General features: G+C 32.9%; 3 protein-coding genes across 3 annotated transcripts; 2 read left to right on the plus strand and 1 right to left on the minus strand.

The window, feature by feature from the left end:
• Positions 1-1,259: 1,259 nt before the first annotated feature.
• Positions 1,260-2,500, plus strand: LOC148767421 (uncharacterized). Its single transcript, XM_088824606.1, has 2 exons — positions 1,260-2,319; positions 2,406-2,500. Exons 1-2 carry the CDS (start codon positions 1,260-1,262, stop codon positions 2,498-2,500), a joined length of 1,155 nt encoding a protein of 384 aa, XP_088680732.1.
• A 7,826-nt stretch (positions 2,501-10,326) lies between these two features.
• Positions 10,327-11,580, plus strand: LOC105969293 (6-phosphogluconate dehydrogenase family protein). Its single transcript, XM_012994038.2, has one exon. It carries the CDS (start codon positions 10,427-10,429, stop codon positions 11,450-11,452), a length of 1,026 nt encoding a protein of 341 aa, XP_012849492.2. The 5' UTR covers positions 10,327-10,426; the 3' UTR covers positions 11,453-11,580.
• Positions 11,581-13,903: 2,323 nt separating this feature from the next.
• On the minus strand, positions 13,904-17,482 carry LOC105969292 (hexokinase-2). Its single transcript, XM_012994037.2, has 9 exons — positions 16,722-17,482; positions 15,993-16,131; positions 15,719-15,901; positions 15,434-15,508; positions 15,184-15,339; positions 14,992-15,090; positions 14,753-14,883; positions 14,567-14,648; positions 13,904-14,476 (listed from the first exon to the last, which is right to left on the minus strand). Exons 1-9 carry the CDS (start codon positions 16,991-16,993, stop codon positions 14,141-14,143), a joined length of 1,473 nt encoding a protein of 490 aa, XP_012849491.2. The 5' UTR covers positions 16,994-17,482; the 3' UTR covers positions 13,904-14,140.
• Between the last annotated feature and the right edge of the window lie 386 nt (positions 17,483-17,868).

The raw sequence follows: 17,868 nt of genomic DNA on the forward strand, positions 1-17,868 counted from the left end.
TCAAAATTCAAATGCTTTCCTATTTGAGCTGATCTAATTGCGTCTAATCAATTATAACCTCAATCAACTCAATCAAGAAAATCAAGATTGATGTTTTTCCTTTGGAAGATAGAGGAGCTCACCTATAAATAGTGATCGAAGTCATTCAAGTAAAGCACGGAAGTGAAATTCGAAAAAGAGCTGAAAAGAGTTGCTTGCTGAAAATTTCAAGTCCTACCTCCCGTTGTTTATTTGAGTCCATATTTTGAGTAAGGAAATTTTTAGCTATTAGTTAGCGCATTCAATTCATATTGTGAGGTTCATTGGTAAGTGCGAAAGTTATTAAAGTCTTGTAAGCACTTATTGATAAGTGCGAAAGAGTGAAGCTCTTGTAAGCACGATACTTGTGCGAAAGTCGTTAGAGACTTGTAAGCACGCTTGTTAGTGTGGAGGATCTAAGGATCTTGGAGGCACGAGAATAAAGGTTCAAAGTCTTGGAAGAGTGGATTAGGAGATTCTCTCCGGACCACTATAATCACGATGTTCTTTACTTTACGCATTACTTTCAATTTCCGTATCTCACATAATTTTCTCGCTATATTTTCTCCTCACACTTAACGTATAAATTGGCTACATTTTCTAAATCATCGATAACAATATTTTCCAAAGAACAACTCATTATTCTATTAAGTACTTAAAGTCAGTTAATTAAAATAGAAAAAGTTTATTATAAAACCTAATCCATCCCCCTCTTAGGTGTATTTACTCTCTCAATTGGCATCAGAGTCTCGTGCTCTTAGTTATTCATTGTTTGGCCTTAACAACCTAAGAGCTAACGATTCTATGGCTTCTTTTAGCAATGATGTTTTTGTAGAAGGACAATCTCATAATAGGCCACCACTCTTTGATGGAACATCATATTCTATTTGGAAAAATCGTATGCAAGAATACATAATATCTATCGATTGCGATCTATGGAATGTCATCCTGGAAGGACCTAATGTTCCAATGAAAGACGTCGAAGGCAAAATGATTCCAAAGGCATGGAAGGAACTAAGCAAAGAGGACAAGATTCTTGTCTCAATGAACTCCAAAGCCAAAACCATCATAGCATGCGCACTCACAAGAGAAGAGTACAATAGAGTTTGTACATGTCCAACTGCAAAGGACATGTGGGACATGCTCATGAAGGTACATCTCAAGTCAAGGAGCAAAGAATCACTATGCTCGTACATCAATACGAGATGTTCAACATGAAGCAAGGCGAATCCATAAGTCAAATGTATGCTCGCTTCAAGGAGATCATAAACCCATTAACAACACTTGGAAAAGTCTACTCTCAAAGTGAACAAGTCAAAAAGATCTTGAGATCTTTACCCCGAGATTGGACCCCAAAAGTGACTGCAATTCAAGAAGCAAAAGATCTAAACAATATGAGCATTGCTGAACTCATTGGATCACTCACATCCCATGAACTCACAATTCTTGCAAAAGATGAGGTAAATTCAAATCGTGATAATAAATCCATTGCTTTCAAATCTAACAACGTGCAGGACCAAGAAAACGACTCAGAATACTTAAATGAAGAAGAAATGAATGAGGAGATTGTCATGATAACTCGGCGACTTAATCAACTAAAGAATTCTAGAAGAAAATTCTCTCGGAACTTCTCCCGGAACATCTCCCAGAACTTTCAGAGAACTTCAAAACTCGAGAATGAGATAAAATGCTATGAGTGCCGCAACTCTGGACATATAAGATCTGATTGCCCCCTACTCAATAAAAGTGAAAGATTCCAGAGAAGGTCCAAACCCAAAGGCTTGAGTGCAACATGGGACGAACATGATTATGAAGAAGACATGACCGATGATGAATCTACCAACATCTGCTTCATGACAAACCAAGAGGTACTTCATTCGTACTTAGAAAACTTTGATGATCTTGACGAAGCTAGCGATTGCGATGATGAATGGAATGACATGATTAATGAATGCAGAAAAGATTTAGAAAATCTTGCGATTAAAAATGGACATCTTAAGAAGAAGATAAACGACATCAACAAAGATAAAGAAAAATTAGAGAAAGAATTGGATCTCTACCTGCATAAGATAGCCTGTTATGAAAAGGAAAAAATATCTCTTAACAAAATAAATCATGACTTGGAAGAAAAGGTTTTAGATTTAACCAAGTGCCTTGAAAATTTTACCAAAGGAAAGGATAATCTTGACAAGCTGTTGGGAATGCAAAATGTATCTCTTGATAAAGCAGGAATTGGTTTTGAATCACATTATAAAGGATTAAATGTATTAACACATGCATCATCAATATCTCATCATACTTGTAATTTCTGCGACAAAATTGGTCACAAAGTATTATCATGTCCATATAATCGAGTGCCTTGTTGTACTCTTTTTCCTTCGTGCAAGGTTTATTTTTCCCTCAGAATTTTTGTTACTCGCCGAGGTTTAACGAGACAACATATGTTGATCGAAAAGATTGTGCGTTGTACTCTCTTTCCTAACCGAGTTTATTTTTTCCATTGGGGTTTAATACTCAAAAGGATTTAAAGAGGCAGCACGAAAGTCATAAAAGTGGTTTGATAGAAATCCCCCAATGGGAGTATATATTGTAAATAATGTGGAATATGAGATTCCTAACATAACCACTTGAGGGTTACTTTCCACAAGTTTCTTAACATGCCCTTTATTTGCCCCATTGTGTTAGTAGTTTCATAACTCCCATCTAACTCTTTTTAACTTCCCAGCGGTTTATGCCTATTTAACGAGAAACGCTCCCCCTCCATCTAATCTCCACAATTATCTCTCTACAGATTGTCTCTCTTGTGTTGTTCATTTGTGGTATCCCTTTCTATATCTCTCTTATGTCATTTACGTTCTTATGCATTACATTATTCCACAATCACCAAACAAAATAGCTAAATTAAATATGTTACTTTACAACATAATTAATTAAGTATACTTATTGATCCGGAATGGAAATCCCTAAGGCCCAAAAAGGCCTTACTTAGCCCAAGTCAGAATACCGCGTGAGCCCTTTGCTGTTAGGCCCAATGAAGGGTGGGCCAAGGCCTAAACCCCCTCTTCCAGAACATCGACCTTCCGAGGAGACCAGCTCCCGAGGGATTCGTGGGTCCCTTCCAAGGCCCTTTTAGCGGCGATGGAAAGGACCGCATTAATGACGATTGACAGTCTTTCAGCGGACCGGTTCCGGCGCATTAACTGCTCTGACAAATCGCATTTAATGTTTGAGTGATTGAAAGACTCGCCGTTGGTAAAAAGTCCCTCGTTTGGGCTAGCCTGTGAGGGACAGAAGGAAGCCGCTCTAGCCTCCCGAGGGAATGATGTCCGACGCCGCCCGAAGAAAGGGCAAAGGCAGCCACCTCGGCAGTGTATCCGGGTTTCCCGGAGAATCCAGGTTGGAATGCTATAAATACCCGCCCGCACTCGGTAGGTAAGGGCAAGTAAGAATCCCAAAAAACACATATAATACTTTTCATCCACTCAAACCACCATAAGCCATCACTGACTTGCTCGTCGGAGTGCTAACCCCGACATCAGTCCGGCTAGCCCCCCTTTTTTGCAGGTTAACAGGTTGGTAGCCCTTGTTGAAGCCGGAATACTTCAGAACACGCTACTAAACTTCCAAGGTGGTCTCGGGTGGATCACTTATTCTTAGAATATGAGTTTAATTAAATTATTTAAGTTTGAACCCATACTTTCTCCATTGGTCCCTATCGTACCCAATTGGTTATCTAATTAATTGAAAAAAATAAAATTCAGCCAATTATATTAAAAAAAAAGGAGTAGACGACGAAAACTGAGAGTCTACGGACTCCCAATTTTCGGTACTAGGTTACTTGATGGAGAAGGATTTTTTTTCTTAAGTCATTTCCTTGTACAACTCTTCTAAGACCTTTTGTACAAATACAAAAATTGGTTGGAGAGAGAAAAGTAAGTTTTTGCAGCTCATGGCGTACGCTCCTATACACGATTATGAGAGATTTTTTCTTGATTATAGATTTAGAAACATTTCTAGAAAGAAGCCCATCATATGTAGAAATACATTCGATATATAAAATAGAAAATCGTAGGTTTAGAGAACTTATTCGTCGTGATCAATATTGAAGAGGGTGTCGTACGTGATTCGGGAGAACATCGTTTGTTGATTCTTGCTGCTGTTAAATTGAAGATGACAACGGAGTATGGTGAATTTAGATTGGGGATAAGGTTTGTGACTGTGTTGGGTCAGGGATGGAGTGAAGAATGGATTACGCAGTCTATGAAAGACATTCCAATTCCATTTCAAAGTTTTGGTTTTCTTATTTTTTATTTTCATAATAACCCGATTTTTTGTAATTTACCACCGGATCAGATTGCTTGCAGTCCAACCGGTCGGTACTGCCCGAGTTTCAAAATATTGGCAACGATACAAGAATCCATTGCCATAAGAAACTAGTAATTCACCCGTGCGATGCACGAGATCAATTTTTTCAAAAAAAATATTTTGGATAAAATAAAACGAACGAAAACTTTGAACAGTTGACATACATGTAAATAATACAAAATATTCATTTGTTTGTGATTTACCTTCATATTCGCTGAAAATCTTTTGTCACACAACATTGCTCGTAATTTTAGTTATATCGCCCGATTCTGAGTTGATAATTATTTTTTATCTCAAATCTACTTTTATCTCTGGACATTGCGGCGTACAATTGCCTATCCACCATAATATTAACACTAATATTCCACTAACAACTACTACTACTAATACTAAAACCAACATTGATAATACTAATACCAATACTAATATTAATACTAAAATCAACACTAATAATACTAATATTAATACTAATTTAAATATTAATACGATGATTAATACTAATAGTCTAATACTAATATTAATATCAACACTAATATTAATAATAATACGCCACTTCTAATATGAATATTTAATGTTTAAACTAATAAGCCAATACTAATAAGAAAACTAATACTAATACTAATGCTAATGCTAATGTTAATGCTAATAGGCCAAGACTAATATGAATTTGAATACTAATAATAATACTAATAATGATAATAATATTGATATTGGTATTGATACTGATACTGATATTAATTTGATACGAATATTAATACACATACTGATACACATACACATATTGATACTGATACCGATACCGATACCGATACGGATACTAATATTATTATTAATACTTATACCAATACTAATACCGATACTAATATTCATACCAATATTCATACCAATAATCATACCAATACTCATACCAATACTCATATAGATATAGATATTGATACAAATATTGATACTGATATAGATACTCATACTCATATTCATACTGATGTTGTTATTGATAAATACTAATACTGATAGTGATACTGATACTAATATTGATACTAATATTGATACTGATATTGATACTGATACTCATACTAATACTAATACTAATACTAATACTAATACTAATACTAATACTAATACTAATACTAATACTAATACTAATACTAATACTAATACTAATATTAATACTAATACTAATACTAATACTAATACTAATACTAATACTAATACTAATACTAATACTAATACTAATACTAATACTAATACTAATACTAATACTAATACTAATACTAATACTAATACTAATACTAATACTAATACTAATACTAATACTAATACTAATACTAATACTAATACTAATACTAATACTAATACTAATACTAATATAACTAATACTAATATAACTAATACTAATACTAATATTGATACTGATATTGATATTGATATTGATATTGATATTGATATTAATACTTATACTGATATTGATATTGATATTGATACTATTGATGATACTGCTACTGATATTATACTGATACTTATACTGATATTAATACTGATACGAATACTGATACTGATATTTATACCCATACTTATACTCGTACTCATACTCATACTCATACTCATACTCATACTCATGCATACTCATACTCATAGTGATATTGATACTGTTATTAATATTGATACTAATATTGATATTGATATTGATATTGATATTAATACTAATACTAATACTAATACTAATACTAATACTAATACTAATACTAATACTAATACTAATACTAATACTAATATTAATACTAATACTAAAACTAATAATAATATTAATACTAATACTAATATTAATACTAATACAACTACTAATACTAATATTAATACTCATACTCATAGAGATCTTCCTCAAATTTCAGTTTGCAATCTCAACAAATCCGTAATCGAGACCTACTTCATAAAAATCAATCTCGTAATATTGTACGTCGATTTCTTTTCATTGGAATATCAAACCATTTTGTTTTAGGGAAAGAGATAATTTCTCTAAAATGTTTTTAATGATCCAAAGAATACACACACATAATGTCCTCGTTGGATTGACAACATCGATTTTCACATATGTATATTTTACTATATATTTCACACATTATTTTTAATGTGTTTTTTTCCTTCCCTGATCAATGTAGAATGCTATATAATTTATATATTTCTCTAGTTAGTATAGGTTTTTCTGCAAAAACATTACTTCTAAATCCTAATATGCTTGCATAAATAATTATTCCTATTTCAAAACATACAAAATCAAATATTGTCACAAATACATCTAGGCACAATGTTTCTAATATATCATAATATTGGAATTACAGTGAATGAAGAAGGGTGAATCTAATGTCATGTATGTACATAAATATTCAAAAGATTAACAGCAAAAAAAAAATTATGAACGTACAAACTAATAATATTTTACATAAATATTAAAAAATGATAAAAATAAAAGAATTATTACGATACGTACAAATTAAAATTGTAACATAAAAATATAAACACTAAAGAAGATTTATTTAAATATATTCAACAAATTATATAAGAATCTCTATTACAAATAACGAAATACATACATGAGTTACTTTAGTATTTTTTTATTACATTATCACCTTCATTAAACTCAACTTCTTCATCGAAACTAAACTTACAATTATTGAATGTATAATCAAAGATGGAAAACCAGAAGTAAAAGTTTTTAAAACCCATCCATATAATATATCTAAATCATATATTTTTATTCTATGCAACGCCACAATGCTTCTCCCTTGCGGACGTCGCCGCATATAGCACACACGATGTTATCCATGGATCTGAAAATTAAAAGGAAAGCAAAACAATGATTTGTTAGATTATTATACATACGCATACATAATAAACGTATAACGTAATAAACACTTGGCGATAAATAAAATGCTTCAAAGCGAGCATGCACATCGCACAATACTGATCGCATTATGAAATTACAAAACATAAATATGAAGAAAAAAAAGTTTTAAGGTGAGGACCTTGGTTTAGCATGATCATAACAAAACGTGTTGAGAAAGAATGAGATAAATGATCAGTTTGTGTTGATGGTCTTTATACTTCATTTTCACATACTAAATAAGTTAATAAAATAACTTTAAGCAAACAATATATTTTATTATTTTTTGTGTTACTCGGTTAGAACAAATCAAACAAATTCAAACAATTAGAATTAATAAGAATCCGAAATTATTGAGATGCATAATAAATAAATGCGATTGTTAGGGGTTACTAAAAAAATTATTCAAATCACATGTATTGATTTGATAATAACATTAAATAGTAATGAATTAATCAGAATCAGAAATAACATAACCAAGGAAACATAACAAAAGTAACCAATTTTAATATAACATGGCTTTTAAAATATTACCACTTTTACGTGTTTATTAGGTATAAAATATTATGCTCATAATTTATTTAGCATAATACACACATTGATTTGATACAGTAATAAATAGAAACCTAAATAATATCAATTTGTATATAACAAAGACAAACATAACAAAAAATAAATAAACAAATAAAATGAGTGATCAATCATATCCTTAAAATTCATACTTTAAATAAGAATATCAAACAAATGAAATCAAGTCATTAATCTTATCCTTAAAATCAATACTTTTAATAAGAATATCAAACAAATCAAATCAAATTATTATTTTATGCTAATGTAAGACATTATTTTTTTTCTTCTCTAAAGTATAAGTTGATATGCAAAATAATCATTACAAATACTTATGTTACAACATTATCGAAAATACAAAAAAAAAAATCATAATGAAAAATGCTAGGAAAATTAAATAAATAAAGTAATTTATATAATTAAAAATTATTAAAATAATTAATTCGTAATAAATGTAATAAAAATTAAAAATCTAGTTAATAATGCGTTTTATTACTTCATTAAATATTTAATGGAATAATATTGAAATATGTTACTTATATATACCATTTATTAAATTATTTATGAAAATTTAAATATATTTCATTCCATTAATTGACATATTACTATTCAATTAATATATTATAATTTCCTAAGATTGGGTATATAAAAAGGACAACTCGATACAATATTTTATTCCATTAATTGACATATTACCATTCCATTAATATAATAATGCATTAATAAACTAAATTAATGTACAATTATAAAACAATATAATTACTATATAATGAATTAGTGATAATATATTAGCACTCAACATTTCAATGTAGTTAAGTGAAACAAATCAAGAAAAAAAGACGAAAACAATAAGTTTCCAAAAACAAAAACGACAGACGATGATCCAACTTTACACGAATTAAAAAATGAAATATATAAAATTTTAAATAGCGAAATTGCATATATAACCATATACTAAATGAGCTTGATGAAACAATATTAAAAATAATTACAGACATATATAAAGAATAGAAAATTGATAATTGCATATAATGTTTTACATTTATCACTTCGATGACGGTCTTTTAAGGATTGAAAAAAATGAGTATTTTTTCTCGTACAATTCATATGAGATTCACGAAATTCTTTCTATTCCTTTGACGCAACCAATGTCGTCACACATAGCCCATATGTCGATATTATCCATAATATCTACAAAAATAACATAAACAAACAACAAATAACATGTTAGACTAAATACATGTATATGTGTAAATAACCATTAGACACATACATTATATCAAAATAATGAAATAAAGAACATGTAAAACTATGAATATATTAACAACAAAAAAATACAATATTTCCTCTTTGCAGCCATTTCGGGCTGACCTATTTTTTTTATTTTTATGCGAGTGTAAAATTCGGGTGGAGAGTATGAGTGAGTGAAATGGATTGGAATGCGGGGTATTTATACTTGAATTTTATATAATAAAAAAATAAATAGTAAGTTCTTATGGAAATACACATTTAATGTTATAATCTTACCAATTATTTGATTAGATATTTTCCATGAATTAACCATATGAATCAAAACCAATCAACTTAAATAGGTAAGAAATCAAATTATATGACATAAAATTGGGGAATGATTGATAATTTATAGTAAAAAAATATTTGAAATTCAAAATTTGGAATACAAAAATTTTAATTTCAAATTTTAAATGTTGTTTAGTTATTAATATTTATAAAATTAAATTAATACATATACATTAAGTTGGCAAAATATTTAAACAAAAAAATCCATGTATAGTGATTAATAATTATTAATGATTTGTAAAAATAATAATTATTAGTATTATTATTATTATTTTCGAATATTATTATTAAAAAAACTAAATTCCAAAATATATATCATAAAAAATGAGTGTTCTATTTTAAAAAAAAAAGACATTCGAAAAATATATTTCGGAAAATTAAATTAAAAACGTGAGATAAAAACAATTAATCAACCGTGTATAGATAATTAAATATAATAATAATTATTTCGCTATAAAAAAATAGTGTGTAAAATATGATATAAAAATCGAATATTCGTTAAAAAATTGAGTGTTCTGAATTTAAAAAAAAAAAAAAGAACAGACGAAAAATATAGTTCAAAAAATTAAAACTATAAAAAATATAATATTTTTAGAAATGATAGGAAATTAAATTCCTGAAATATTATATATAAATATGTGGTAATTATTAAATGATTGTGTAAATGTGAAATAGGAAAGAACTTAAAAACATACCTAAATAAAAATGACACATAATCAATTGAAAAATCCACCTCATCAATTGAACTCCAACTAAGCAATTTTGACAAATGACATCATCATTTGCCACATGTCAATCATTGAGGTATAGATTCTCTTTTTATATTATATATAGATGAAACCGAAAACAAAAACGAAATCAATTGTGATAAAACTAATTATATTTTGTTAATATATATATGAGTTTAGGCAAACCGAGTGATGGAAATAAAACCTGTCTATTTACCAAAACACCCTTGAATTCGCACAGAATTACAACTATACCCAGCTCCGATAACCACTCAATCAGAATTACTCGAAGATGCGACCATTTACCTTCCTCTCTCTCCATCGCTTCACTTCCCAAACCCCACCCTACTCCCTCATCCTCCGCCACTCCATGGCCTCCGCCGCCGCCGTTGAACCCATCAGCCCATCCAACACCAAACTCGGCTGGATCGGCACCGGCGTAATGGGCCGTTCTATGTGCTCCCATCTCCTCAAGGCCGGCTACGCTGTCACTATCTTCACCCGCACTCAGTCCAAGGCCGAATCTCTACTTTCCATGGGTGCCCAATGGGCGGACTCCCCAAAATCACTCGCCTCCCAATCCGACGTCATCTTCTCCATCGTCGGCTACCCCTCCGACGTCCGCCACGTCTTCCTGGACCCCACCTCCGGCGCCCTCGCCGGCCTCCGCCCAGGCGGAGTAGTAATCGACATGACAACCTCCGACCCCTCCCTCGCCGTCGAGATCCACTCCGCGGCCGCCACCGCCGGCTGCTCCTCCGTAGACGCCCCTGTTTCCGGCGGAGACCGCGGCGCCCGCCTCGCGGCACTCTCCATATTCGCCGGCGGCGACGAAACCCTGGTGAATCGCCTCACCCCTCTGCTGAGCAATCTAGGAAGAGTGTACTACATGGGTGGGCCCGGGAAGGGGCAGTTCTGTAAATTAGCAAACCAAGTGACCATCGCCTCAACAATGGTGGGCTTATGCGAGGGTTTGATATATGCGCATAAAGCTGGTTTGGATTTGAGTAATTACATTAATGCCATTTCGACCGGTGCAGCCGGGTCGAAATCGTTGGAATTGTACGGGAGCAGGATATTGAGCAGGGATTTCGAGGCGGGGTTTTACGTGAATCATTTTGTGAAGGATTTGGGGATTTGTTTGAGGGAGTGTCAGAATATGGGGTTGGCTTTGCCCGGTTTGGCTCTCGCTCAGCAGCTGTACGTGTCGCTTAAGGCACACGGTGAGGGCGATTTGGGCACTCAGGCTCTCGTTTTGGCGCTCGAGAGGCTCAATAATGTGTCGCTCGACTCGGATTCTTCGGCCGAGAAAAAGTAGTGAAACTGGTAAAGTTTTCGACTTTGTGCAAATATTTGAACGAATGTATGTACCTTGTAGAAATAAAGAGCATACATGTTTACGCAAAACTCGATGGTGAATAATTAGATGCGTTGAACTGTTTTTTTTCAATTTGTTTACTTCATCGAATCATGCGAATATTTAGGTTATTGCACTTTTCGACCAAGTATCAAAGTTTACATGAAATGAATGTTACAAAAAGGAACCATCGGTGTAATGAAATACTAAACCTAATTAGGACCTTGTTTAATTGTTAAGAGTTTTGTGGCATATATGAGTTCCATATCCTTCACGGTTTTTTTGTCCATGTTTTCGTTTTTGCTTGAAAAGCTCGGGTTATGTTAATTACTTAAATAGGCCCTCTTTCTAGGATTGACTCGAAAGCATGTATACATACATTACATATGAATAGATAGCTTAGTTTTTTAGATAAAGATTAAGTATTTATGTGTGTATTCTGGTATTTAAAAGTTTTGAGAAATGACAGGTTGAGTTGCTTCGTACTAACTCGAAAAGAGGAGTCGTGAGATTTGAATTTTATTTTTCCTGGGTCGTGTATATAGAAGGTCCTAGTGATGGATTCTATGGTATAAATGTTGTCCTCGTCTCTTTTTAAAAGTTTCTTTATTTAAAAAAAATTATCGAAGTTTATTTCCAAATTAATTTGAGATCGTGTTCTAATATTTGATCTGGGAGATAAAAGAAAATTTATATTTATTGACGCTGAAGTAGGGGTGTGCACGGTACGGTACAATTTGGTTTGGTTTTAGGGAAAAACCGAACACGTATCGATAGACTCGATTTCTTGAACATAAATTTAGCTGAATTTGATTGTGACACTGCTGAATAGGAGCTGCTTCTTCACGGAACTTATCCAAATTTGACGTTACCATTTTATTTGCGCTCTCTTTCTTTCTTTGGAATGATACATGAGGTAAAGTTTGCCCACAAACATCGTCTCCACATGTCTGATTTTGCCCGACAAACCAACCACTGGCGCACCCGCTGTATGGTAGAAGTGAAACTGCATAGATAAGATAAACACGAGTATTTTCGATCAACTGATTTCTCAAGAACTACAAGTATTCAAAGTCTTTCAATCGTTATTTTATAGGCACTAAAAATCTTTCATCATTTAGTTATTCTATTTTTTTTTCAATAATTTTTATTTTGCAAAGAATTATATAGAAAAGACCAAATATTGGCCCAAGTAGTATGTATGCGCCATCATGTTTTATTGGCTGTTAAAACTGATGTATTTGTAGAAGATGCTTAAAAGTTTTGGCCGGTGATAGAGATTTATTTTTCTATTGGTATATTATGTGAAAACATGCATCCTAAACAAAATAACAAAACCAGGTAAAACTTCCGCATATAAATTAAACAGTTATAAGTTTTTTAACACTTCATGCCCACAAAGTTAGGAATTAATCTCACTGTGGGCATTATTCAGGATTGGGATTCGGGATCCCGTCCCCTCCCGATTGAGATTTTGCTATTTGGGACTAAAATGTATGGCAATTCGGGATTACGATTTTGCTATTTGGGACTAAAGTGTATGGCAATTCGGGATTACGGGATGGGACCGAATTTCAAAAATAGTAGAAAAAAGGAAAAAAGTAAATATATCTCCTATTTTGCAGTCATTTTTTTTTTCTTCTAATTGTTTCACACCAAATCTCAACTAGCACAGTCATGATTCACAACACTATAATTTTGTTATTATTATTTTTATCTCATATTTTCCAGTCTATTTTCTCTAATTCTCTTATTTACTTCATTTATTTAATGATCAATTTCATATTTCATATTATGATAATTGTCAATTAAGTATATATATATATATATATATATATATATATATATATATATATATATATATATATATATATATATATATATATATATATATATTCTGAATGGATTTGTATTATTAAATTTGTATAAGTGTTAATATTGTTACATATATCACTTATTAATTTTATTATAATTGTTATTGTCATGTATTAAACTAATTATTATTTTTACGTTTGAAATGTTATCCGTGCATCGCAAGGTCAAATATGTTGGTTTTCCAAACAGCAAAATAAAAGCCTTGTGCCCTATTAGTATAATATATTTTTATATTATAAAAACTCATTTTTGAAGATATTTAATTAAATGAATTATAAATATAAATAAAATATATTTCTTACGGCTCCAGGACGGGACGAGTTTAATAAAATCAAACCCGAAACGTGTACGGGCGGGTTTTCCAAAACCCTCCCCGTACCCCGTACCCACCCCATGTCCATCCCTAACGGTAAAGATCCACCCAATGTAGACTTCGGTGTAACATAGAATTGTCCATTGTACTAAATCCATAAAGAATTAAGATGATAAATTTCCATAAACAAAATAAACATAGATGAGAAACAACAAAGATGCTCATACTCTACTAATTTCTCACTCATTATTCAAAGTTAATTGTTCTTATTATATCCCATTACATATAACAATTTTAATCCTTTTGTTACACAGTTTATAGTAAGCACTAAACTTCAAACAATTTTAACCTCCCCAACTTTATTTGTATCCTGAAAACTACAGTCTAACAAAAAGACTATCTCCCTCATTTAAAAAAAAAGAAAAAAAGAACTCGAATTTCGAAACTTCACTATAACCGGATCAAGACTCCTCAACTGGGAGGTACTGAGAATGAGAAGCTGCAATGAGAGCGGCTCCAATACCCGACCCATCATTCGAATGCTCGAGAATAACCCTGTCAGAAGCAGCCTCTCCCAACAGTTCCTTTAGTGTGCTTTTCATACAGTTCCTGAATTCAGTATAGTGCACGAACAATGCACCGTCCACAGCTATAACCGACCGCTCCTTCTCTCCTTCTCTCTCCAGTTTTTTGAGAATACCTACTATCCCTGCAGTGGCAAGGCGGGCCCCACGCGAGGCCACAACATCGCACACCTCCACCACAATTCTCCGCATTTTCAACGATGAACTAGTTACCTATTTTTTTTTGTGTCGTGAATGTGACTTGAGTCAATTCATCGTAATACGATATAGAAAAATAGAAAATTATGATTAATAATATATTACCTCTAAAATATCCTTGAGTTTTTTCCCGACCACTTTGAGATCGGAAGAAGTGTCGTGGTGCATTGCAGACATGTCGGGTGTTCTGTGCAATCAGTTATTGTTACGACTCGGCATATCTACTTACTATTATTATTACATGAGTCAACTACCAAAAGAAACAATATATATGTAATTCGTATTTAATACCTCAATATGAATGGAATTTTGAGTTTCGGTGGGATGTTATCACCAAAAAACGATGCTTCTTCAGCCATCCTCAACAATACTCTACGCACAATTTCTCCAAGATACATGCCAGATATTATCTTCTCAAATATCTGCACTCAAGCAACAAATTTAAAATAAAATTAAAAAGACTAAAAAAATAAAAAATAAAAATAAAAAAACCGAAAATAGTAAAACAGAGAGGGTACAAACAAAGTAACCTGTTCTCCGGGGTTTAAACTTTCATCATCAAGACTTTGATCGTATTCCGTAAGTGGAAGATGCGTAGATCGAAAGTTACCCCATTCCATGTTTATAACCTCCAATAATTAATATAAAAGAAAAGGAAATCTCAGTCAATTCAATCACTTATTAAAAATATTTATTGGCAAAAAAAAAAAAATTTAGCAGACCATTTCTCCGGATTTCGGCAAGTCACCCTCCAATTTAGGAATAGCTTGTGCACGTTCGACATAGGCAGCATTAGTTCCTGTTCCAAGTATCACAGCAGCAACGACATCTGGATCGGTGTATCGCCCTCTAGCTAATGTTCCTACAGTATCGTTTATCTGCATCCCACCCAAACACCAAATAAATAAATTTTAATTAAAAAAAAAAGAATAAAAATAAATGGATCTTAGAGAAATAAAGTAAGACGCTCACTAAAGCCGTGACACGCATATCGAGGCCAACTTTTTCCATTGCCTTTTTCAGCTCTCCCACAACATCTTCACCAACCTATTCAAAACCCCAAAAAAACTTGTTAGTGCAACAAACTAGCTGCACAATTAGGCCTTGTTTAGAAGCCCGTGATATAAATCGACCCGTACATTAATCATGCATATGAAGGATAGTTAATCTAAACTCAACCTCTATTATAAACACAATCAAATTCAAATATTACCCAATAACACGATAAAATCAAAAGCAGTAATAAATTAAACTAACCGCATCTTCAATGAAGAAGCCCTTTGTCCACTTGATTAAGGTCCCCGATGCTAAAGACGATTGCCTAACGGGGAAGGAGAAGGTGAAACCGAGCTCTCTTTGCCTGCCAGGTGGAAGATGAAAGTCTTCACCTTCTTTAGCAACAAATTTGGCAACCACGCCCGCAATAAAATCAAATAATTCCTGAATCAAAGATCATTATTTATAATTGGTGTCGACCAAAAAAAAAAAAGAAAAAAAAACGGCAATTTAATTTATATTGAAAGACACTCACATGAGATGATCCGACCATGAAATGAGGAGGGATAGAAACTTGTTCGCATTCTTGTTTGATAGTGCCACCTAACTGCACACGCATTACACGGAAGTTTGTTCCACCTAGGTCCAATGCGTAGAACAATCCCTTTTCATCCCTAAAATAATATCCTCCACAAGATTTATTTAATTAGTGATTTTCTAACCAGCTTCAGTTCCACATCGGTGACGAATTTCAGAAGGGCTACTAGCCATTTATCGGATTTGATGATGTCATTTTTTCGGATTGATGATGCCATTTTAGAAAGAGATTGTACGAACTTATTAGAGATACATTAAGCTAAAAATGATGTCATTTTTTCGCAAAATCTGGACAAAGACAGTTTCGCAGCCGACAATTTATACACAAATGCCTCGTTTGGTTGCCAGGATAAGATTAAATAATCTAATGGAACCCAATTGTGTTATTGGACCTTGGCAGATCGAATAAAAAAAATGCCTAGGAGGCAAGATAAGCCATGATAACATAATAGTTCCGGTATTGGTGATACCAAACATCAAATAAAGTTCAATTATTTAGTTAATTGCGGCTAATCTCACAAACCAAACGAGGCCTAAAGATTCAATCTTGACATTAGAAAATATTAGTGCAAATACACACACTTCACAAACAATCAAACAAAGATGGAAACAAGAAACAGAAACTGAATTAACATACAAGCTATATATATCTAATTATAAGCATTACCCGGTGGGGAGATTGTCAACGAAGCTGATTAGCATCTTGAGTTTACTGCCACCATCGGAGGCAACTCCGGCGTGCATTTCCACCGCCATAGCGTCGGCCACCTGCCGGAGCTTGGCGGTGGGGGTCCCACACTTGTCCTGCAGCTCCTTCAAAATGGCCTCCGCCTTGGCCCACTCTCCCGAGCTCTTCATCTGCCGCCTAAGCACCACAACTGCCGCCGCACACACCGCCGCGGTGCACACCACCGCCGCCGCCACCGCCACCTTCCCCATCCCGATCGCACGATGCAAAAACACTTCACCCACACCGCCGCACAAACAAAAGGAACCCACAACTCACGCTCCCCTTCACTAAACAAAACACTCTTTGGATTTTGTTTATGCACCAAAGGTAGAATCTTTTGTTGATTTGGTTTGGGGTTTGTTTTTCTTTCTTGGTGGGTGTTAGTTTAGTAAATAAATATACAATTAATTAAATTAATCCCGTTGAACTAGTTCCCAAGGAATCAATAGAGATGGAAATTAATGGAGGAATGCTGGTTTTGAAGGAAATGTAAATATGAAAGGGAAGAAGAAAAGAAAAGGACGGATTTAAAAAAAATGAGAAGGACCAAGATTCAGACGATACAATCTATTTTGACTCTAGTGGAAAACCTCTGCTTACTTTCGTTTCCAGCATTTACGTGTATCTATATCTATATCTATATCTATATAAGTATCTATATCTATATCTAAATCTAAATCCACTTTTTATTTGCTTTTAGGTAATCATCTAAATCTCACTGTCTATATTTTGAGGTTTGGAATTTTCTGAAATCTATGATTATTCGCCGCCTATTTTGGAGAAGGGAATGCCAAACTTTTTGTCAATTTTGACAAATTTTTTTTTTCTTTCTCTGTACTTTAGAATTCTAATACAAAATTACATATTACTTGTTTACCAATTTTTCCTAGAGTTTTTAGCATTCACTGCCTGTGTAATGTCTAATGTCTAATGGCTAAAAAATATCATATGTTAAAACATTTAAAACATACATTCATCTTATGGGTTTTATTTAGCATACCACCTCTATTAAAAAGGTTTATTGACTATACTGAAATGACTATATTACCCTTACAGAAATATATAATATGTGTTGTGTTATGGA

The sequence above is a fragment of the Erythranthe guttata genome, chromosome 10, assembly GCF_056151865.1.
Source record: "Erythranthe guttata isolate IM_541 chromosome 10, IM_541, whole genome shotgun sequence".
Lineage (NCBI taxonomy): Eukaryota > Viridiplantae > Streptophyta > Magnoliopsida > Lamiales > Phrymaceae > Erythranthe > Erythranthe guttata.

Excerpts from the sequence above, each read along its gene's own strand:
- LOC148767421 (XM_088824606.1), top strand. The coding sequence starts at position 1,260 with ATGTATGCTCGCTTCAAGGAGATCATAAACCCATTAACAACACTTGGA. Across the intron at positions 2,320-2,405 it reads ATCAATATCTCATCATACTT|GTTTATTTTTCCCTCAGAAT; the intron begins GTAATTTCTGCG and ends CCTTCGTGCAAG.
- LOC105969293 (XM_012994038.2), top strand. The coding sequence starts at position 10,427 with ATGCGACCATTTACCTTCCTCTCTCTCCATCGCTTCACTTCCCAAACC.
- LOC105969292 (XM_012994037.2), bottom strand. The coding sequence starts at position 16,993 with ATGGGGAAGGTGGCGGTGGCGGCGGCGGTGGTGTGCACCGCGGCGGTG. Across the intron at positions 14,884-14,991 it reads GTTTAAACCCCGGAGAACAG|ATATTTGAGAAGATAATATC; the intron begins GTTACTTTGTTT and ends GCTTGAGTGCAG. Across the intron at positions 14,649-14,752 it reads AAAATTCCATTCATATTGAG|AACACCCGACATGTCTGCAA; the intron begins GTATTAAATACG and ends CTGATTGCACAG.